This window comes from Venturia canescens, chromosome 1, assembly GCF_019457755.1.
Source record: "Venturia canescens isolate UGA chromosome 1, ASM1945775v1, whole genome shotgun sequence".
In the NCBI taxonomy this organism is placed as follows: domain Eukaryota; kingdom Metazoa; phylum Arthropoda; class Insecta; order Hymenoptera; family Ichneumonidae; genus Venturia; species Venturia canescens.
In genome coordinates, this window is record NC_057421.1 from 30,311,944 (window position 1) to 30,335,042 (window position 23,099).

The 23,099-nt window shown below is 36.1% G+C and overlaps 4 protein-coding genes across 4 annotated transcripts; 2 read left to right on the plus strand and 2 right to left on the minus strand.

Moving 5' to 3' along the window:
- Nucleotides 1-140: 140 nt before the first annotated feature.
- On the minus strand, nucleotides 141-2,826 carry LOC122411321 (ribosome biogenesis protein BRX1 homolog). The gene is made up of 4 exons (XM_043420069.1): nucleotides 2,608-2,826; nucleotides 1,141-1,417; nucleotides 694-1,049; nucleotides 141-508 (listed from the first exon to the last, which is right to left on the minus strand). The coding sequence occupies exons 1-4, from the start codon at nucleotides 2,728-2,730 to the stop codon at nucleotides 215-217; spliced, it is 1,050 nt and encodes a 349-aa protein (XP_043276004.1). The 5' UTR covers nucleotides 2,731-2,826; the 3' UTR covers nucleotides 141-214.
- Nucleotides 2,827-4,064: 1,238 nt separating this feature from the next.
- Nucleotides 4,065-6,412, plus strand: LOC122413720 (major heat shock 70 kDa protein Ba-like). The gene has a single exon (XM_043424302.1). It carries the CDS (start codon nucleotides 4,246-4,248, stop codon nucleotides 6,166-6,168), a length of 1,923 nt encoding a protein of 640 aa, XP_043280237.1. The 5' UTR covers nucleotides 4,065-4,245; the 3' UTR covers nucleotides 6,169-6,412.
- A 228-nt stretch (nucleotides 6,413-6,640) lies between these two features.
- LOC122413861 (uncharacterized protein YJR142W) lies at nucleotides 6,641-14,117 on the minus strand. Its single transcript, XM_043424536.1, has 5 exons — nucleotides 13,974-14,117; nucleotides 12,008-12,105; nucleotides 10,943-11,147; nucleotides 9,852-10,331; nucleotides 6,641-9,735 (listed from the first exon to the last, which is right to left on the minus strand). The coding sequence occupies exons 1-5, from the start codon at nucleotides 14,047-14,049 to the stop codon at nucleotides 9,614-9,616; spliced, it is 981 nt and encodes a 326-aa protein (XP_043280471.1). The 5' UTR covers nucleotides 14,050-14,117; the 3' UTR covers nucleotides 6,641-9,613.
- A 905-nt stretch (nucleotides 14,118-15,022) lies between these two features.
- On the plus strand, nucleotides 15,023-17,326 carry LOC122413790 (probable rRNA-processing protein EBP2 homolog). The gene is made up of 3 exons (XM_043424422.1): nucleotides 15,023-15,231; nucleotides 15,321-15,407; nucleotides 16,309-17,326. The coding sequence occupies exons 1-3, from the start codon at nucleotides 15,184-15,186 to the stop codon at nucleotides 17,173-17,175; spliced, it is 1,002 nt and encodes a 333-aa protein (XP_043280357.1). The 5' UTR covers nucleotides 15,023-15,183; the 3' UTR covers nucleotides 17,176-17,326.
- Nucleotides 17,327-23,099: the final 5,773 nt, after the last annotated feature.

Consider the following 23,099-nt stretch of genomic DNA (forward strand, 5'->3'; position numbering starts at 1 on the left):
CTTATATATATTTACACTATAATTACTAATCCAAGGAAATAATAAAAAGGATAAAAGCATTGATCCTTCGAAAGACCTCTCGAAATTCAACGAACTGTAAGCTGTGTGGTTCTGTACATGATTTTTTCACGTTTCCAAGATCTCGTAAACAAGTTTTTTATTAATCTTATTTTCATCATACAATAAATTCGTGTAGCAAAAAATTGTCGATGCCTTATGTTCTAACTTTTTTTGCTATGACCCTCTTCGTTTTCTTTGATGCTTTGTCCAAACGCTTCTTCGAAACTTTTTTCACCTTCTTCGGCTCAGTAGTCTTAGGAGCTTCAAGAGCCTTTGAGGTTTCCATTTCTTCCAACTTTTCAGCGTTTTCCAATGGATCACCTTTGAATATCTCGTCGGTGGGATTGAGTGCGTAAGATTGCTCCGGTTTGTTCGCTTGTCGAGCCATCTTTTGTTCTATTCTATTCATGTATTTCCCACCAGCTTTCTTACTTATGGCTTGCCGAAACTAAAAAAAAGACGTGTACCAGTCAGAACGAAATGTACTGCAATTTTTCCCTCATCAGCAAGGTTTCCATATAATTGCCATAGAACGAAAATTCTAATATTAAAAATTTTTTAAAATAGCAAGTTTCAAAAATCAGGATTTCCCTTCAAAGCTTCAATAATCCTATCGTCATTCATTATGCTTACTTTTGCTGGTGAAATATAGTGTGGATTGTCCCAAAGCGTTTCGCCACCGAAACTGCTGCTGAATATTTTTACTGGGTTTAGAACAAATCTCGGCCCGATTTCCGCTAAACCACCGTCTTCCGTCAATATTTGGAAGTTTCTGAACCATATTCTATTGTCGAGTACACTGAAAGTGTATACATGATCGAAAAAAGGCTGACTCTTTGGATGATGATTTGGAACTCCAAATATTTGAGTAAAAAGTTCTTTCAAAAGAGCATAGTGAGGATTTGTAGTAAAGTGTTCGTCAAACGAAAGTAACGGCCGGGAGCCTTTTAAACAATTGCCGGTCATTTTCAATTCTCCCATTGTATAAACTGTGAAACATTGAAAAAGAAGTTGTTTAACTTTCATTAACTCGACTCAATTATTTTTCAATATTATAAATATGAATGAAACATTTCATACTATTTTCAACGAGGAATTTAGCACATGGTCCTGTTGGTACGTTAGAAAACCACATGTATAGGTCCCGTTTTTTACGTCCTTCAAACAATATTGCTTTATTGCAATTTTTGGTTTCACATATTTCATTAACAATTTGAAGATTTTTGGACCGTTCCATTTTAGCTTCCGTTCTGTGATGGGGCATCAGAGTTTTAAGGTCTTCCATGAGATGGCGATTTCGATGATTTATTCCACGCGATGCAAATACTAATACTCTTTGTTTGTTTAGCCATTTTATCTGTGGAAAAAATACTGCAGATAAATATTGCATTCTTTTTCCAGTTTCAACATAAATTTTAGTTCAGTGTTTTCAGAACTCAATCTCTTAAACTTGATCCTAATTTAACCTTTTAAGGACAGGGATTTGCACGCGGAAATCGACCTTTTTTTTACACAAAATTTGTGCATGATATTGATGAATTTTTGAAGTGAAGCGCCTGACAAACTAGTGGTTAATATTTCGACCAGACCCATCCTTTACAGATTAAAAATAGTTTTTATAGCATTGTATGACCTAAAAATGCATTTCAGCCACGCTAAAGTATGACTGAAATGTGGTTCTATGTCATACGGGCTATACAATAGTATATGATATGCGTGATTTAAGTTATTCTATTAAGCCATCGATAGTCGTGCTATGAGATTTTCTCTCACATTTTTTTTCAAAGTATAGGAAGGTGTGGTTGGAGGAGAGCGTCACATAAGAATGGCTGTGAGAAAATCTCTCATCACGCGACTGACGAAGTTCGGTGAGGTAACACAACTATCGATGGTTTAAGTATGCACTTACCACCGTTGTTACACTTGGGCAATAACTTTGCTCCGCGCAATAATAGACAACTTAAGTCACATGTATCGTAACATACTATTTTTTTTAATAAAAACTACAGATTGTTGTGACATGTTTTATTATGATTTTCAAGTATGTTGCTGTGCAAAATCAAATTGAATGAGTTTACAGCAAGAGTTTCCAAAATGTTTTTATAATATTGTCTGAAAATAGATTACAGAAGAAGTAATAAAGATCAGGGAATATTTCCATAAAAAAATTATTATGAAAAATGTTTACGAAGTCAAAATAAGAAATTTTGTACAGCTACAATGGAAACTGGAGACTCATTTTTCAAATTTTGTTGGAAAAGACGTGAAAATCCATATTCTCATATGAGAGGTTGGGTTCTAATAATGATAATAGATTCCGCTAAACTGATAACATTCCACTAATACTGCCGGTACCGTGCGTTTTTCAGTGGGAACAAAATTGCTATTATAATTTTCTATACTTTGGAATTTCGGAGTTTCAGTCATGCTAGAACTTGTACTGCTTCGTACGGCATGTAATAAAGAGATAAATACAACCGTACGTAATCTATAAGGCGTTAAATAACCCATGAAAAATTGAAAATAATTTTAGGTTAACCTTCTAACCTTTTTAGGAATCGGCTCATCCGACATTCTTTTAGGAAGTAACGTGATTTCCTGTTCGGACGGTTGACTCTCATTTTCTTTTTCTGTATCTGACCTTTTTCGCTTCAATACTTTTTTTGCCATTTTTATTCGATAAAAATTTTGATTTTTTACGCAGAGAAACTTTGACACACGTGTTTTCGATTCGGCTGCATTCGTGTTGTAACTTGTAACCAATCATACCAATCATAAAAAACAAGACTGCAAAATGGGAGATTGGAAAACCCTAGAATCTATTTTTAGAATGTTCTAGCAGGTTCTAGTCGTTATACGCGGTCGTTACGCAGTGCAGTAACTCCAGTAACTACTCGAATCATCTTCAAATTTCTTTTCTCTGGTAGCAGCCTTCAATCGATAATGAAGAGCTCGAATGAAGAGAAAGAATTCTCGCACTTTCTAGATTCATGGTGATCAGTTTATTGTTCGATCAGTAAAAATCCTGTTACACGGTTTATTCGGAGCATTCGGAGTAGCATGATATTTAAAATAAAATATGAGTTATACGCTATTCTCATTTTATTAAAGAACAATGTATAGTTTTATTTTTCTCAAAGTTACCTTTCTCTCTCTCTCTCTCTCTCTCTCTCTCTCTCTCTCGTACTCACGTAATTGATCACCAATGACGCCGCCTACACCTTCGTCGAAACAGACTGGAAAGTTCAAGATCACTGATGATGATTTTATACCAATATATAAATTGTGGAATGAATAGTAACGAAAAGATTTTCACGTGGGTTGCATGAATGCGTCATTCCGGAATTAAATACAGAGCTGACAAATAGTGTGAATGTACTAAAAATATAATCGAAAATTCTGGAAAGATCAAGCAGCATTATCTTATATTTTTCAATAATCTGACACAGAAAATGGGAGTATTTCTATTTTCCTTTTTTTCATTGGAAAATATAAAATCATTTTTTTCATAAGAATTAGGATCGACCTAGATCCACGCAACATATTTCGATGTAACTGAGTGAGTTTCGGTTACTATTACAATTTACAATGACACATCCGCTGAAAAATTCGACAAAACGAGCGAGTTCACTCAATTTTTATTATACCGTTTGAATTTAAATTCAACCCGATTAGTCACCTCCGATTCGCTCACGATTATTCCAAAAACGAAATCTGAAAATGATATTTTGTAGTTTATCTGGAACGTCAGAAGATCAATTGACTAAACTCATCTAAAAATGTATGATTCAAATATAAACTCGATTCTACGCGCGTAGGAATGCATAGGGCATATAAGTATAAAGAACCGACAGAGCTGTCGTGGGTAGGAGCCTATGGAGACGTCGAGAAATCTCTCGAAACGGTCCGCTGTTCGGCCGTACAACGCTCGAAATTTCGAGTACATTCGATGAGCAGGGTTAGTGGGGAGAAGGGTTCGCTGACGCGTATATAAACCCGGCTGCGCGCTCGAGATGTCAGTTTACAAACAAAAAGCAAACGAGTCGTATCAGAAGCTAAGAAGCCATAAAACGCTTCAACTCTATATTCCTAAATAAAAACTTGCATATTACAACGTCAATTTCAAATCGAGATATAAAATCGTATTTTCAGTCGTGTTAAAAGTGAAAATAAACAAAAATCAAAATGCCAGCAATTGGAATTGATTTGGGAACGACGTATTCGTGCGTTGGTGTTTGGCAACAAGGAAAAGTGGAAATAATAGCAAATGATCAAGGAAATCGAACGACACCAAGTTACGTTGCATTCACGGATACGGAGAGACTGATCGGAGATGCGGCGAAAAATCAAGTCGCGATGAATCCCACGAACACGGTATTCGACGCGAAAAGATTGATCGGCCGTAAATTCGACGATCCGAAGATCCAGAATGACATTAAACATTGGCCATTCAAAGTCGTATCTGAAGCTGGAAAACCGAAGATTCAAGTGGAATTTCGTGGAGAAACGAAGAGGTTTAATCCAGAGGAAATAAGTTCGATGGTACTAATAAAAATGAAGGAAACTGCGGAGGCGTATCTCGGTGAAAAAGTGAAGGACGCGGTTATTACGGTACCGGCTTATTTCAACGATTCGCAACGTCAAGCAACGAAGGATGCTGGTGCTATATCAGGATTAAACGTTCTGAGGATAATCAACGAGCCAACAGCAGCCGCATTGGCTTATGGTCTCGACAAAAATCTGAAGGGTGAGAAAAACGTGCTCATCTTCGATCTCGGAGGTGGTACCTTTGACGTTTCGATATTGTCGATCGATGAGGGCTCGCTTTTCGAGGTTAAATCAACAGCAGGAGACACCCATTTGGGTGGCGAAGATTTCGATTCGAGACTGGTCGATCATTTTTGCAAGGAGTTCGAAAGGAAATACAAGAAAAACCTGAAATCAAATCCTCGATCGCTCCGTCGTTTGAGAACAGCAGCCGAACGAGCGAAACGAACTCTTTCTTCGAGCACCGAAGCCACCATCGAGATCGATGCTTTGTTCGACGGTGTTGATTTCTACACGAAAATTTCACGTGCTCGTTTCGAGGAATTGTGCGCCGATCTTTTCCGAGCTACTCTCGAGCCCGTCGAGAAAGCACTGGCAGATGCCAAATTGGACAAAAAGTCGATTCACGACGTCGTTCTTGTCGGTGGCTCGACTCGCATCCCGAAGGTGCAATCAATGCTGCAGAACTTCTTCTGCGGCAAGCAGCTCAATCTCTCGATCAACCCAGACGAAGCAGTGGCGTATGGTGCGGCCGTTCAAGCGGCTATACTCACCGGAGAAGGCGGCAAGAGTTCAACTCTTCAGGACGTTCTTTTGGTCGACGTTGCGCCGTTGTCTCTTGGAATAGAGACCGCTGGAGGTGTCATGACGAACTTAATTGATCGGAACGCTCGTATACCTTGCAAACAGTCGAAAACCTTCACGACTTACGCCGACAATCAACCAGGCGTGAGTATTCAAGTTTTTGAGGGTGAACGAGCTATGACGAAGGACAACAACATCCTGGGAAAGTTTGAACTGAGTGGCATAGCACCGGCGCCTCGTGGAGTCCCGAAAATCGATGTGACTTTCGACATCGATGCGAACGGTATACTTCACGTTACCGCTAAAGATATTGCCAGCGGACGTAGTAGCGACGTCCGCATAACCAATGACAAGGGACGTTTGTCACGCGAGGAAATCGACAGAATGCTCGCCGAAGCAGAACGTTATCGTGATCAGGACCAGGAACAACGCACCAAAGTAGAGGCTCGAAACAGCCTTGAGAGCTATGTCTTCAATGTTAAACAAGCTGTACAGGACACCGGTGACAAACTTGACAAGTCCGATAAGGAAACTGTCATTCGACTGTGTGAGGAGACCATCAAATGGCTTGACAACAATACCCTCGCTGACAAAGACGAATACAAACATCGCCTTGATGAATTACAAAAGCAATGCTCGCCCATCATGGCCAAGATTCACCACGCTGGAGCAGCCGGAGGGCCTCAGGACTGCGGAGCCCAATACAGGGAAAGCGACAACAAACATTCTGGTCCATCCGTCGAGGAAGTTGACTAAATGAATAATACCCAGTATTTTCCAATGAAAACGCGACATTCCAAAGACTGATTTTTTGTTCCTTAAAGCTTATTTTAATAACCATCGCGTTATCACCTTGTTACTAGTCTTTCAACGATTCAGATTATCTGCATTGTTGATCACATTTCTTTTGAGTTGTTATATCGAAGTTCCAGTTCAAATTAATTTGTCTGTACAACATGAAAGTTAAACCTAATAAAATATATTTATAATAAAACATTAATCGTTGTGTTTTTCTATTTATATATTCAATCCTTTTCTGCACAAGAGTTCTTATACTTACTAACTTTACTGGAGAAACCAAAGTACTTGACATCGCAAGCAGCGTCTCTCAATAATAAATTCAGAACAGAGAAATAATATTTGATTCTGTTTGGAAGAAAACAACAGCTCGATAAAGAAATCTCATGAAACAAATAAAATGGAGAACAGTGAAAAATTATTTCCAGAATGGTGACATGAATCGTTCATTTATTGTTTTCCACCCATGTCATATAATTTATATTTGTGTATATTTATACGCTGTCACAAAATCGGCGAAGATCCATGATTTCATATTTTATAGATATTCCATGCTGCATTTTGGTTGGGTGTCAAGTGAAAGATACCATCCAAGTAAAGTTGAACAAGAAACTATTAAATACATTTTGAGCTTCGAGGACCAATTGAAATGGGGAAACAATTCTCCATTTCACAATATATCTCTGGTTGTGAATTGATGATTTTTCAATACACAATTTTATAACTGGCTAAAATATCGGATTAAATCGTACATTTGAAATTATTAAACAAAAACAGACATACTGTGAAACAGTCTTACAGTTTTTTATAATACAATAAAAAGAAAATAAAAACAATTCCAGGCATTTTTGTCAAGATGCTACAGGAAGTGACAAGATTTCGTATGCAATTAAAGTCTCAAGTGAGTGGCACATTTTTTGTGCGTTGTAGAATAAACGCATACGAAAAGAAATACAAAATTTGCAATTTTCACGAATCGGTGGAGAAGCGGGAGGGAGAGGGCAGACTGAATGTAACAGCTGTCGATATCGAGAAGTACCTAAAGTCGTTATCTCTCAGCTACGTGATTAACAATAGAACTGTAACAATTGTTGTCAAATAGACAAAACAGTTGTCACGCAAGAACGAGATTATTCTCTCTCTCTCTCTCTCTCTTTGTCTTTATGTTTTCTCGTTATTCTTACAATATCGGGTTTTTAAATTATCGGGCTAATAAACTGTCAGTAACAGTGACTAGCACATCAAGCATGGTTTTTTTTCGTCATTAAAAAAGTACTAAAGTTATACTAGCAATTTCGGCTAAGCGCGGAATCCTGTAAATGCTACGCATCCACTGTTCGGAGAACAATTGAACTCGATTTTACTTTCGGAAACTATCTTCATTCATGCCTACTGTCTACTATCCAATATAAAATTATTCAATCACATTTCTCAACCCATCTCCGTAAACATGGTAGCTTGCAATTATGTGCTCGTCACTATACGATAATTACATTATTCGTAATGTCACTAATAATGAATTAATAATAATAATAATAATAATAATAATAATAATAATAAAAGATGATACAATTTCTGGAGATGGGCGTACTTTTTGTATATATTTTTTCACGTAGTTGTTCCACATTTTATGTTTTATTACTTAAATATTCGGAATGAAAACATTGTAATTCTCAATAACGAAAAAACAATTCGACCAATGTATTCGAATAAAAAATAACATTAAACAATATTTTCTTAAGAACCACAAATGATTGTTATATGATATTCATCTTAATAAAAAAAAAAATATTGAACAGAAGCAACATCTACATATTGCATAAGTACCTTGTGCTTTTTGCATACTGATAGATTCGTTTGTATTGACTGCAGAATGCTTTCGATAGCACGTCGTTGTGCATCGACAATTGATTGAAAGAATAAACAAATAACAAGAAATTATCTAGAAACAGAACTAAGATAAATACGGGCCATATAAGGGTTTAAATATTTTTTTGTAAAAGAAAAGTCCACTTGTAACTGAAATAGTGCAAGAGGATTTAAAATTCGATCAAGCTCGATGATACTATCGTCAGCCTCTAGTGATTAAATCATTTCTCGTGATTCATTATTCGTTAAAAATTTGATAATATCGCTTATGACTTCCGAAACGATGGAAGCTGACATCAAATGCAACGAATGACGCGCAGGGCAAATTTGTCATACAGCATATGGTGAAATGAGAAATTAAATAGAGAACGTACAGAGGGAAAATTTTTTGGTTTGTTACGCCTTGAAGAGCTGAATTAATTTCTTTCGTCTCGTAATTGGAATGCAAAGTTAATACTTTAATTAAAAAACAATTGCTTTCCGTTGCACACGATATAATAATTATAAAGATTTCTCGCACACATGTGTGATTATACATATACACATATTCCAAGATTTTCGTCATTTTTAAAATTATTTTTCGTTATTCATTTTTTTTGTGTGTTTCTATTTGGTTTGCCATATCTGATTGATTCTTAAAATACAATAACATCTGCTATAAATATTGAATTTCGATGTCGCACTGTTGTTTTTAATTATTTTATTAACTCACTTCTGAACAGCCTTGCTCGTGTTAAAAAAGTTAGTTCCTTTATTGCGCTTTCACGCTTCATTTCGCTTTTGCCATCATTACATTCTGCCTTTTAATGTTTTTATTTTTTTAATTTTTTTTTTATTATAAATGTATCAAAGCAGTTAAATGATAGTAAACCTCCTAGAGCAATAGTGGAAGCATTGTTGCTCCCTTTCCCCTCCGTATTCCAATACTCATGCATACAAACAATTTCACGTGCTCACACAAATACACACTGATAAAGTCTCCGATATTCCAAGAAAAAAAAACGTATTTCTAGAAAAGTTATATCGATCGATTGATTACTTTCGTGTTAATATCACATCACGGCCAACTGAATGCACTCTCTCGCAGTGACACAACTTTTAATCGACGAATGGGGAAACTGACTGCAACTTGTGAAAATCATCGGTAAAAAAACAACAGTTCTTTGCGCGTTAATAACCCGATAGTCGCATAAATTTTTACATTTATCAGGTATATGAGTATTCAATTTTCCAATAACAACGCGGTGTCGAACTTCAACATCTCACAGATTTTGTAGAAATACAAATATCAACGAAGAGGGGGAGAGAGAGAGAGAGAGAGAGAGAGAGAGAGGCAAATATCAGAGGACTGATAAATGAAAAAACGCGTTCGAACTTCTGAAAATTTAAGACGGGGAAAGAGGACAATAGCTTATTCATTTTATTGAATCTGTTCATTTGTTTGTTTTCTGTAGCCTTCGTATGCTTGAAATTAGTGCCTATTTTTATTTTCTTTAAATCTTTTTTCTTCCTTATATAAGTAAACCTAAACTCATTATAGAGCGTTATTCGCTTCACCATTGGCAGCTATTTTATGCTTGGTCTGCTCCCGTACGTGACTATACATTGTTTGCAGCGGTACGTGGAGTAGTTCCATTATTTGAATAAAATTAGGCTCTGTAACATACATCAAATCAATTGATTAATTGCACGAATATTTGTAGAATTTTTCGATCGCCACCTTTCTTTTCTTCGCAGGGCAAATGTTTCTTACTACTTCTCATAAAACTTACCATTTTCCGGAGTAATGTGGCCGTGTCTAATTAGAAAATCAAGTGCAACTGGAATAGACGTGGTTTTAAAATGAGGCGAGAGTACCCTCTCGAGACACTCGCTGACCGGCAACAACTCGAACTCCTCAACTTCGCCGTCGCTATTGCTCGGTACAAAGTCCGGTGGTAATTCAAGATCATAGACGAATTCCGTGTTCGGGAAGAGACCTCTCTCGCTTTCGAAAAACAACGATACGCAACCAGCGCTCTTAAGCTTTCCGAGTAAATTCGTTGGAATGCTACCTTCTTCACCGGCTTCTTTTATGGCAGTTTCTTGTATACCAAAACCAACGCTTAAACCACCGCTAATCATGTTGTCCCAATAACCTGGCCACGTTTGTTTGTTTGGACTACGCCTCTGTAGCCAAATCGATAAACCCTTTATGGGGTCCATCACGTAGCCGTTTATGTCGACCCCATATTTTCGAATTCCGAACAAGCCTTGAAAGTGAATGAGAAAAATAGATGATCAAATGCTACAAACCAGTAGAAATTAAGAGAGTAGAAATCATGTTTAAAGTTTTCAACAGTCGGAATTTGACTAAAACTACTGAACTTATCCAAATTCGCATCGGTTCACTATAGCAAATTTGTTTTTTCTCTTTTCACTGAAATTTTAGAGAAAAACAAAAAGTTTGAGCCCTTCCATCGATGGATGAATCAACATGAGTGTTCGCAATTCAAGTGTTCATAATTCGTAAAACTTCATGGAGGCTCAAACTTTGAAAAGAATTTCGAAATATATCACTGCACAGTATGGTGCACAAGAATTCTGAGCATTTGTGAGACAAATTAACGTTGACTTCGAGTCAACTTGATGCCGCATCGGTCCGTTACGTTTTCAAATTTCCAAGGCCAATGAACTAACTAGTTTTGTAAATATAGAGATTCAGCAATTTTGGCAGAGCGAGGGACTGCAGATCGGAAGGTACGCCGACACCGAAAATTTTTTTCGTAGAATACTAAAGTGATTTTGAAACAGTATTTGTTTTTTTTTTCTCAGAATTTGTCTCTAAAAGTAATTTCAAAAGTGATACAAGAAAAAACGTTACAGGTTGCCGATCGATCCATCTTGAAAAGTGGTGGTGTGTTGAACTGGGCTCTGACTTCGTAACATTCTTCTCTCCAGCCTCGAAGAGTTATGAATTTCCCACCAGCTCTCCACTCTTGAAGAACTTCATCAACACGAGCACTTCGTTCTCCATATCCTCGAAAGGCTGGATTGAGCTGTACGTATTCCGGGTGTACTTGGAAGACCTTCAGACAGAAAGATACCATTTTTTTTTCATTTTTTTGAAGAAACTTTGATCAAAAAATCGCACAAGTTTGGGAAGTGCTGAAAAAAAAATGGTTATTTCATATGTTTTCACAGACACTTTTCTTTCGCTTCCGAATATATCGAGCTCGTTAATTTAAATAATTCAGATACGCATATGATTTCCTCCAAATTCATTCACTTGCTATTGAAAATTATAACAATTTCTACCGATATTTCTACTGATTTGTTCGGAAATGAAATTGACTAAAAAATTCTAAACTTCACGATTCCTACTGGTTCCAGTAATTAGGAAGAAATGATTTTTAAAAAAATTCGCTCTAGCCGCTATAATCTTGCAATTTTACGTCACAACGCTCGAACGTAAAAAATATCGATAAGCGAAGTGATTTGCTCGGGCGATACCTGAATTTGGTTTAAGAAAAATGTTCTTGCTATCGAACGAATGTCAGCTGTGATGGAGAACAATGTGACCAAACATTTCTTTAATATCAATTAATCGGTTAAGATACACGTAATCCATCGACTTTGCGTAGTTGCACGTATGTCTCTGTGGAACTGATAAAAAAAAAAAGATAGCTCATTCAAAACATCGCGTCGATTGATGCCGAGATGAATTGAATAAACAATATTGATGAAATTCACGTTTTATAACTAAAATTCTGAGATCGTTTAAATCTTAAAGCCTCAAACTTACAGCTGAATAATTTTTCAAGGCTATTAACTATTTTATTTTCAATCCTTCTATATTCAATCTGAATTTTCAAAGCATCATTATTTTCGCATATTCGTATATTCAATATAAAAAACAGGAAATAATTCAAAGGTTTGTGTTTCGCACCTGCGGATGATTGAGCAGTTCTTTCATCACATCCGGTCGTACAAGCCCCACTTGTTGTCCATCTACGACGAATGCTCTGCAATCGCCGGCATGGAAACCTGGAGGACCAATTGGATACAAATAATGAAATCACCAATTACACATAGTTAACATAATTCAATGAAGTATTGTGGACACCACTGTTGAGTTGTTTTGTAAAAAAATTATGTTATCACGATTTTTATGTGATATGAATAAAGTGATAAGGGGAGGCTGACGCCAGTTGAATGACCGAGGTCTCATCGAACTTGCTCCTTGAACTTGTTTGAAATAAATGTAGAGTATTAGTCATTGTTGTGTGAGAGCGTAATAACCAGAGATATATCTATGTATTCGCTGTGTTCAGAGAAATCCACACAGTACACATAGAGATGACTCAATAGAAAAAAGCATTTAGTTTGTGCTTTTTCAATTGATCTTATTGTGTTTCTGGTAGATAATAATTTCTTTATATCATGTATTCATATGTACGTTTGATTGAATTTTCAGCAATCTTACTATGCTAATGTTGTAGGTCCAGGGAAACATGTATTCAATATTGATTATTCGGTATATGTAAAACCTTTATCGATAAATAAAATCTAATAGGAAAAGATTGAAACAACATATTCTGAAATATGTGCTTATAGAGAAAAAAAAATTTTTACTATGAAATACTCTGGTGATCACGAGCCTATATGACCAGAATTATAAGGATGTACAACGACGCTGAAGTTTGCAACGTTGGAGTCCAACGAAATTAAAGAAAATAACATTTGTAGTTCACCAATTTCTTATTTCACAAATCATTAATGTAGACTGAAAAACTGCGAATTGCAAATTAGGCAGATAACAGAATTGGGGAATGACTGGAATTGTTGAAAAGCTTTTTCACATAATTTCATTGGACTCCAACGTTGCAAACTTCAGTGTCATGATGTACACATCAAAGGTAGTCAATTTTACTTTGTAGAAATAGAACAAAAAATATTTGGTGCATGATATTCCATTTTGTTTTTCAAAGTTTCAAGTCTACAATAATGATAAAAGAATTGTTGTAAAAATAGGGCACTCATTTGTAAGAAAACAATGAATTATCAATAAACTTGTTAGCAATATTACATGATAATTTTTTGTCCCTTTAAGATCAATTTGAATGGTAAAAGAAACGGTTTATTAAAAGTTTAGACTTGTGCAATTAATGTGTACAAGGAAATGGTCATTGAATTCCTCGATGATTGAGTAAACGCATTAAAATCAGCAAAGCTGTATTTTTTTCTTACTACCTTGGAAAGGTTCCAATTGGCCAAGGTATACACGAGAATATCTTGCTCAGATGCCATATACAGATGTCAAAAGGCTCTATTTTTACATTTTGGTAAGTCAGCCTTGATCGAACCCTGATAATTCCATCTGTCAGTGTCAAACGTGCATGTGTGTGTGAGTGGACAAGTGGGTAAATTTATCGTAACAGGCAGAACAATGTATGAAATGAGAAAAAAGAGCCAGATGCTTTCGTTGAAATTAACGTCAGCAATATGTGGCTGGAGTTTCTCTCCGCCGAGTGTTTGGTCATCTGTGTTTTGTATTCATAAATGAAACAAAAGATGCTCGTGTTTTTGCATGTGTCGTGACGTGTAAAACATAAGCAGATTCCTCTGCTACGATTAGAAAGAAAACATAACAATGTAAAAATTTATCAGGGGCATTTTTGCACGGCGTATCGATGTTTTTCTTTGTAAGATTTTTTTTGTTTTATTCTACTAAGATTATTATTATTCGTGCAGTTGCGGGGTATGATAGCGCGCAAGAGATACACAACACTCGAAATCAATATCTTGTCGGACACACAAAAAATAATAGCCCTTAAGTCAAGAAGCTGATTGACATCGGAGTATAACTATTGTAGTTGTTCTTTTGACGTTTAATAATAGGTCTGTAATCGTACCTGACAAGTAGAAGCAGTTGAATTTATTAGCGATTTTCAGTAAGCGTGACATCGGTTCGGCGTCCGTATCCGCCATGATGCTCGTCACACACAGTCGACAGTCGTGGCCAACTGTAACACCAATTTCTGACTGGAAAGACCTCGCGTGTATTCGTCGCGTCACCTATACTATCAGTATACCTGTATAGATAATTTTGCTTTTAATAATGGGAAAGGCGTAATCCCCATTATTTCATAATATTCAGTTGCAACATTTACGCCTTTTCGCTTCTCATACTGTTCTGTTTTCTATAGATACAAACCAGGACCGTATAACGTATAAGTACTGGGAGTCAGCTCCCGCATTTTATTTCAACAGTATGTACAGTTTTTAACAACTGTACACTGAAGAATGTTTTATGTTTTTTTTTAGTTTAAGATGAAATTCGAGGCTGCTTTTGTTAGGAAGAAATCCACATCAGGACCCTCAAAAGTTGCAGGTCAAGGCAAAAGAAAAGTTTTTCTGGGGCTTGTTTAATTACACTTTGTGTTCAAAGTTCGAATATTAATTTTAATCGCATCATAATGTATTTCAAATATAATTTTAAAGTATCATTACTGATTCAATTAAAAGGTGTTTTGAAAAAGGGGATTTTTTCTGTATACATTCGTGGCGGATTTGCCGCACCACCAACTTTGGTAAAACCAACCAAGCATCAGCGCCAACGGTGAAAACAAATATTAATTCCGCGCTCCGAGTGATCCAAACTTTCGCACGACAAAAATATTGGACTTCGGAATTTACGAATACTTCCATACTCCCACAAGTGTGGCTTCTCTAACTTGCTAAGGTATGAGCCTTAGCGTTGATCTCAATTAATTAGTATTTTTTATCTGATTATAGTTCTTTTTTGCAATTTTAAAACATTGTTCTATTTTTAAGATAGATGGCGTTGCCTGCTACGTTCTTGTGGCATCTCTCGACAAACAACTCCTGACTTTACCGACAGGGAGCTCTTCACTTTCGGAGCTCATCGATGAGTTGCCTTTCTTCGTCAAGTTTCCTGCGCCAATTTATGTGGCTCGAGCTCCAGCCCTATTCTTTTTTTGTATGTAAACGTGAGTGTAGGCTTTATTTAAATCCTTTAAATCGATTCACAGTTTTGTTGGAAAAGAATAATTCGAAGCTCATTTGCATTTAATAACATTTTGTTAGTCAACTCAACTTACAATGTCTTCTGGTGAATCTGACTCGGAGTTCAATTCTTCGGATGAGGACGTAAGTAATGTTCATCACCTCGTAATTAGCCGATTCAATGTTTAACCAAACTTTTTCTCACGTGCCTGTTATTTCGTGTTCCGTTACAGTTGCAAGAAGCTTTCGCCAAGGGTTTACTCAAGCCAGGTTTGAACGCGGTTCTCGAAACATCAAAAAGAGAAAGGAAAAACAATGTTGTGAGTTGTGTTTTTTCAATTTTACTTCTCGTAGTCTAAGAGGCCTTGAAACATCCGATTGTGAACTCTTTTTCCATGGTTTATCACCGTTTTTTCCGTTGTTTTTCATATAGTTTCGACAGGATTAACCGAATTTAAATTGAGATTAAGGAGAAAATGGGCATTAGCGAACAAATGCTGCGTTGACTAAGCATAGTTATACTGATTATTCATTCCCATATATTTATGAGTGATTGTTTGATATTGTATGAGAAAATGATTGAACCAAGTTTTGAACTAAGTTCCAAAACTTTTATCAAAAAAATCTAACTTTGAAAATTGTCTGTTCTACGTTATGCTAGTGTGAGTTTCCAAACCTGACATGGTTAATGGCATCATTAATAGGGTTTATAGCGTGATTTTTCTAACATTATTTTATGTACTCAATACCTAGTTTTTTCTTGTTTATTTGTTTCCTTTCACATATCATTTAGTTAAATTATTAAAAATGTCACAAATCGGCATATTCTTGCAAAATTTGTTTGTTGTTTTATTTCTAAGCTACCGTAATTTCTGCTTGTGATTGAAATTTCTTCATCTTAGAATTAATAACTCTTCATCTGTCGCAGGATTTTCCAAACGTAGACCTTTGAATTCACGTACAAGTTTTAAAAAGAACACAAGGGTTCTCTCATGATATGTACAGGAACAAAACATAGTTTCTAGCAAAAGAGGCAGAAATTTTTCTGCTACAAAATTGTCATATTATTCAAACGATTTTGCTAGGTTTGTGGCAAATATAACAAAATCATTGCAAACGGAGCACCGAATTAGCAATAGAGAAAAATAAATTGTGTTGCATTTTCATGCAAAGTTCACCATTTTCAAAAGAAAATGGAAATAATTGAATGTTTATTTGCAGGGTGTTATGAAGAGAAAGTTGAACGAGATCAAATTGAATTTACCATGGATAGAAAGATTAGACTTGTCAAGCGCACCAGCGCCTCTCGCTCCAGAACTGGCCTTGCAAATGCAAGATCAAGAAGTGAGGAGAGCAAAACAATTGAAAGGAAATAAAAAATTACCACAGTTCAAACCATCCGAAGATCCTGTATTGAATGATTTCAAACGAGAAACAATGTTCCATAGACAAGCTCAGGGTGCTGTGATGGATGGTATAGCAAGAATTAAGAAACTAGGCATACCAACAATTAGGCCGGACGATTATTTTGCTGAAATGGCAAAAACAGATGATCACATGCATAAAGTCCGTGAAAATTTAATGAAAAAGCAGGCGTCTGCTCAGCGTAGCGAGAGAGTGAGACAGCTGAGAACACAGAGAAAAGTTGGTAAACAAATGCAGATAGAAGCCACTCTGAAAAAACATGCGGAGAAGAGAAAGATGCTTGAGGAAGTAAAAAAATATAGGAAAGGTGTGCGTAAGGACCTTGATTTCCTTGACGATAAGAAGAAACCTGGCGGTACAAAGAAATTCGATGGCCAATCAGACAAGCGAAGTAATTTAAAAATGAAAATGAAAAACTCCAAGTACGGTTTTGGTGGTAAGAAAAGAGGCATGAAGAAAAATACCAAAGAAAGTGCTGCTGATGTTTCTGAATACAGAAGGCCTGCCAAACCTGACAGAGGTGGAAAAATGGGGAAAGGTGGACCTGCCGGACGAGGTGCAAATTCAGGCCGTAAGGGAGCAACCGGCAAAGCGGGCAGAACGGGTGGAAATCAAAGGCCTGGTAAAAATCGTCGGGTGCAAATGAAAGCTAAGCGGAAGTGAAAATAATTCTGATGAATTTTTAAAGCACACTGTTGTATTCGAACGATACAAACTTTTCCTACATACAATTTAGCGTTAAGGATGTACATTGTAAAAATTCGATGCATTTGAACTGTGTATCTTATGTTTGTTGATAAATGTTTTATACAAAGTTGTCTTGTGTGAAATTTATTGCTCAGTAAGATTTTTACTTTTTTAAATTGATTTTTTTCGTTCAAGTGAAATGGAACAAAAACTTTTTCGAACGAAGATTTGTAGAGTTGACACTTGAATCACCAACTTCGAAGAAATATAAACTTTTTGAAAAATTATTGCTGACGTTGCTATTCCATTAACTTTATCCTAGTTGATAAAATAGTGTTTTTTTAGTATTCCAAGCAAAGATTGAATGGAAATATTTATTTTGTCCGTTAAACAAAAAGATTATGAAAAATTGCAAATATTGAAAAACCGAAGGGACTCAACGCGACTATTTATGAAGAAAAACTCATAAACGCCTTCATACGAATTTGAAGGGTGTACATGTGCATCATACTAGTCAGTTGACAGTCCCATATTTTTTTAAAAGAATTCATTCATATATGGCACAATATTCATAAAGAAGCGTTATCTTAATTTTTTAATCGTAAATAATGTTTAAGTTAAGTTCATTGTAGTACACATTTCATTCCGAGCCTTTCACATGATTCGATAGTACATTGCGAAAATGCAACGATTGACAAAGTTAAGGATATTTGGTACAGGCTTACAATGCCATGCTAAACCATGCTAAAAACATAAAAAATTTCAAAAAAAATTATCAGAATTTTATAAAATTTGGTGAACATATTCTTTAGTGCCAAATTTGACAATACAAAATTTTCAAGATTTTTCTTCTGTACAGTTATCGAGTAATTGATCACTAAAGTTCACGTGTATAGGCATAGCGTTTCCATATATACAGGTATACATTCCGGGCATAAAAAATCTGCTTTAATGCGTGTAATACTCGATAACTAAGCAGAAGAAAATTTTGAAAAAAATCATGTTTTCGCACTTGATGTTGAAGAACATTATCACCAAATTTGATCAATTTATAATTATTTAGACTTTTGTACCATACATCGTTAAACGTAGTCGCATGGGCCTGAAAAATTTCAAGATTCTGTAACCATTTGTCGTCTTGAACTCAATATTTCTAATTCAGATGGCCGTTGACCCCCCTTTTTAACGTACCATTAGATTCCGCGCGATTCAAACCATATGAATAATGGTTTTAATCTTCGACATGTAATTTAGAAATATGTCAAATTTTGAGTTGAAGATGATTGAAGGGGCCAGTAAGTCAATGGGGCTATAAGAGATATGCTAATTTCTGTATTTTTCGACTGTTAATATTTCAACTAAACAGTCGATAAAGCATCGAAGTGAATAGAAGGAAAAGAAACTTTTTTCTCTGGTTTCGCATAAGATCACAGGTTGTGAAAATAAAAATAAAAAAAGGAATAAAAAATAGGACCCATTTGTAAGGAATCCCTTGTATATTGACGTCCAACATGTTCCTGCGAAATTCTTTCACAATAACGATGGGAGGCAAGGATAAGTAGGGTGAGCGTGATGGTAGACAGTAGTAAAGGTTCTCTGAGAATCTGGTGCCCGGCAACAGCTGCGGCCCAACGTCCAACCAATAACCCCTCTCTAACGTACCATCGCGAGCGTGCAAACCACCATTCAGCCGCATTCGCCTCCCTCCCTCTCTCTCTCTATCTCTCTCTCACACACACACATTCGTTATCCGTTCCAGTTGATCCTTTGCAATTACAAGCGTGTCGGGGGCCAAACCCCAACATAAGCGTGATGCAAGCTCGTCTCTCGTCTTATTCCGTCTGTAAGAAAGCCCGTTTGAGGAAAATCGAATAAATGGATTGTAGGCTCTTCGAATTTTCCCACATGTAGTCGATGCTGTAGAAGAATAACTGAATCTTCAGGGAATGCGATTAAAATGAATAAAAGTCTGCGGAGGAACACGAATTTAAGAACAGCTCAGTTCCGTTCGGTTAATCCAGAGAAAAATTCCATATTAAGGTAACTCCTGTACTGCATGCTAGTCAAATGAGTGCTAAATTTTCAAAACGCTTTTAGACCAAATTTAACCTACCGATTAAATGTATTGTTAGTGGATTTGTATTACAGCATATCTTATTAAGATGTAAAAATATTAAAAACGCTAGTTTTACAAAACTACCAACTGATAAATGCAAATTTCCACGCTGACACATTTTCACATCAACTGGTCCTCTATGAATTCACCATGTAGTTGTTTTTTTAACTCGATCGTTTCACTGTTGCAGCTAATTGTTCATTGAGTGAAAAAACTTTTTCATTCATAATTTCTCTCAGGAATGAGCTTAAAGGAAAATCTACGTGGTGAATTCGTAGAGGATCAGTTGAGGAACAAAATCAGACTTGGTGCAATAAAATCGGTTAAAAAATACAGATGATTCTTTGAAAAATAGCTGTGAAAATGTGTCATCATGGAAATTTGCATCTATCAGTTGATAGCTTTGCAAAACTATCATTTTTAATATTTTTTCATGTTAATAAAATATGCTTGATTGAATACATATCTACTAATGTAAATAAGTTTAATCGGTACGTTGAACTTGGTCTAAAAGCGTTTTGAAAATTTAACACTCATTTGACTAGCATGCAGTTACTTGCCACTCAAAAAAGCAACTGAACTCTTTTGCTCTTTTTATGATCAAAGAAAAGATTAAAATTTATTCTCGCAATTATTAAAATTATGTGTAACTTATTTGTTGAGATTGATTAATTTTTAATATAATGATAGCGGTTAAAATACTTTCGTAGTAAAATCGCCAAGCAAAATGTGACAACAGTCATTTTCTATTTAGATGCGTATCCCTTTTTTGTAAAGTGAGGTTGTGAAACGTGAATTAGCTGTTCATTGTCATCGCTTTTTCGCAATTCCGATTGGTTCTTGAAACACAACCATTGTGGGGCTAAATTCATCCGGAAAAACCAACGTTCTTTCATCCCGTCAAAATAACAGCTTGGAATTCAAACCATCTTTGACATTTCGTCGATATCGTTTTGCTCGACTCGATTTCTCGAAAATTCTTCGAATTGGAAATTCTTTCAATTTGTGTGGTGATACAATACAGTTATTAATGAGTTGAATTATTAAATGTAAATGAATCCTCGTAAAAATGAATAAAAATTTAACCTTATAAAGTTATGCTAAACAAAAAGTTATGCAAGAAGATGACCACCTAGTGCGATCTAAAGTTTAAGCCAGCTGGCTCATGGTGTTGTCAAACCTTTCACTGTTTATGTCGTGATCACTCGTTAACCTCAAATAAGTGTTTTTCTTTTTCCATTTCCAAGTCATTTTAAAAAACCATTATATTTTCTTGTTCTCGTTTTTGGCTCTTTAAAGTTGGGAGGATCCTATTTCATTAAATCCTAATCGTTGCACAGGAAGTGTGCCTGCCCTAAGAACCTATATATATATATATAACCCTTCAAAAAATGTGACTTTCGTTAATTGTGTCTTGGAATAGATGCACGGTCAGGGTGTCTAACGACCTGAAAAGTCATGAAAATTCTTAAATGTCATGAAATTACACTCGGACCTGAAAAAATCATTAAATGTCATGAAAAATTACCAAACAACCTGATTTTTTAAGATCTCTGCAACGCTCATTGTCATTGTCGATTTTTTGGTTTTCTTCAACATGATTTCAAAATTCGCGGGGTGGCGACAATGTCTGGTTCAATACTCATCATCGATATAAAAACGAATATCGAATGAATAGTTTTTAAGAAAAAAAAGATTCTTTATTTCAAAATAAAATATCATTTCTTTGTTATTTTTATTGAATTTTTTTATAATTAAAAGATGAATAAAAAGTATCAGAACCATAAGAAAAGTCATGAAAAATTCCTGTTCCTTCACTTAAAAAGCCTTAAAAGTCATGAAATTTCTGTTCTGGTCAAGACACCCTGACGGTGTATATTTCTAGAATATTTCCAAATTTCAACTCTTAAAGTTTGAATTTTCGATTTCCATTTGATTCGCGTGATCTTCCTTAACATCGTTTCTCACGACAGTTTCCACCGCGACATGAAGCAGTTTACATTCGACAAGAATTTCGAAGGATACAATTGCCTTCGACGTAAAATAATATAATATATCTCTGAAAAAATAGAAATGGAAAAGAATAAGAATGTTTTACAGACGACGGGATATAAATAAAAGTGGTTTGAGCACAAATAAAATCTCGACAGGTATGAGAAATGAATGGGAAAATGAAAGTGGTCGGAGAGAAAATGTGTATTAGTGCGAGCAGCGCGCGAGAGAAAAATAGAACAGAGCAAAAAAAGAGTTTAAGAGCATGTCTATTGTACCTGTGCATATAAATATATTCATAATGGTTGTCTGCAGGGAAAGAGAGAGGAAGAAAATAAGAAGCGAATCGTTGCGGCCGAGCCGATATTACCATATGAAAAAGTGCGCTCGAGTGAGGATCGAGAAAGGACTCACATGTACGAGCACTGAAGAAAAACGAGTGTTGTATGAGAATGCGCGTTCCGCGGAAAAGTATGACTGACGTATTCTCTCACTCCAGCAGCTTCGTCGGACTTGAAAACGAGTGATGGCGTATTCCTCGTCTTTTACTTCTTATCTTACCATTCCACATCCGCCCCCGTGAAAGATAGCTTTTCGAAGAGCATAAAGATGGGAAAAGAACTCATCGCAGCTCTGTAAGACTTTTTTGCGGTTATTAATAATAAATTCTCAAGTCAATGCAGACTTGTGCTCGAATTTTCACAACTTAGTAACAAGGACATTTCTCTTCGTTGTCAAATTATTTATTGTTAGCTGCATTTATCCGGAAGACGTCGATCATTAGTGAAAAAAACCAGAGAACGAATAGACCCAAGTTTGTTTTTTATTCCAACGAACTCAAATTAATGTCCGCAAGTTTCTATATAATCAGTTTTTTATTTTGCAAACTTGTTTTAGAGAATCCCCTCACCAACGAACGTACTACAAACCCGTGGTAATGTCTCTCCGAAACAGTATTTATCACCATTTCTGAAAATCTTGTCTCCAACATCGTAAAGATTGGTAATAACTAGGAAAATGTGCGAGCATTCTAAGCAGCCTGTACCAAATCGCCATTTCGATCGGCAATGTTTAGACTTTCAAATTGTGTTGAAGGGCGAGTACGTACGAAATGACTTAATCTCACCCCGATATTGCTAGTTTGAATATTTCACAAGGAAAGAAAGTGGTTAAAGTTGGTATTACACCGCTCATAAAGCAGTTCTCAGGATATGATCATTTTTATTGCCGAAGAAAAATGTCATTGTACGTAACGCAGCCGAAATACGCGAAACTATGGGGCGGTTCCACATGTTCCAACTTCCGTGTATCTACGAAAACATATATTTATGCATACATGATTTTTGTCGATAACACCGCACGCTCGTAATCGTGGGACATTATCTGAACGTCCGGTGTAAGGGTTGTTCGGGTGCAATGGCTTGTCTGGATCAGAGATATATACATTTGTATGTACTTTACACACTCAAACTTTAGCGAAACGTTAAACTGTGCTCGAGCGAAATGTTCGTGTATCTTACATACCGTGCGTACACGTGTTTGTTTGTCTTTGTGTGTGTATATAATCATGAAGGTCGAGAGAGAAGAAGGGTAATGGAGTTTTCGCAATACGGCGGAGTGGCACGCGGTGGTAGATTTCTTTGCACGGCTGGTGTGACTCGACAAACGACCTTTTCCAGAAAGTGGTAAACCAACGCTGACTGTAGCCAGAAAACGGTTTCACGAGCCTTCGTTCTATTTTCAATTTCTATACTCTTCTATACTTTTATTTCGTTCCTCACATATTTTTTTT

What these genes read in the sequence shown, in the direction of transcription:
- LOC122411321 (XM_043420069.1), bottom strand. Translation starts at nt 2,730, where the DNA reads ATGGCAAAAAAAGTATTGAAGCGAAAAAGGTCAGATACAGAAAAAGAA. An exon ending in ATGAGCCGATTCCTAAAAAG is followed by an intron (nt 1,418 to 2,607) that starts GTTAGAAGGTTA and finishes TTTTTTCCACAG; the next exon opens with ATAAAATGGCTAAACAAACA. An exon ending in TAAATTCCTCGTTGAAAATA is followed by an intron (nt 1,050 to 1,140) that starts GTATGAAATGTT and finishes AATGTTTCACAG; the next exon opens with TTTATACAATGGGAGAATTG.
- LOC122413720 (XM_043424302.1), top strand. Translation starts at nt 4,246, where the DNA reads ATGCCAGCAATTGGAATTGATTTGGGAACGACGTATTCGTGCGTTGGT.
- LOC122413861 (XM_043424536.1), bottom strand. Translation starts at nt 14,049, where the DNA reads ATGGCGGATACGGACGCCGAACCGATGTCACGCTTACTGAAAATCGCT. An exon ending in CAACTGCTTCTACTTGTCAG is followed by an intron (nt 12,106 to 13,973) that starts GTACGATTACAG and finishes TTGGTCCTCCAG; the next exon opens with GTTTCCATGCCGGCGATTGC. An exon ending in GATGGATCGATCGGCAACCT is followed by an intron (nt 10,332 to 10,942) that starts GTAACGTTTTTT and finishes TTCACTTTCAAG; the next exon opens with GCTTGTTCGGAATTCGAAAA.
- LOC122413790 (XM_043424422.1), top strand. Translation starts at nt 15,184, where the DNA reads ATGTCTTCTGGTGAATCTGACTCGGAGTTCAATTCTTCGGATGAGGAC. An exon ending in TCAATTCTTCGGATGAGGAC is followed by an intron (nt 15,232 to 15,320) that starts GTAAGTAATGTT and finishes GTTCCGTTACAG; the next exon opens with TTGCAAGAAGCTTTCGCCAA. An exon ending in GAGAAAGGAAAAACAATGTT is followed by an intron (nt 15,408 to 16,308) that starts GTGAGTTGTGTT and finishes GTTTATTTGCAG; the next exon opens with GGTGTTATGAAGAGAAAGTT.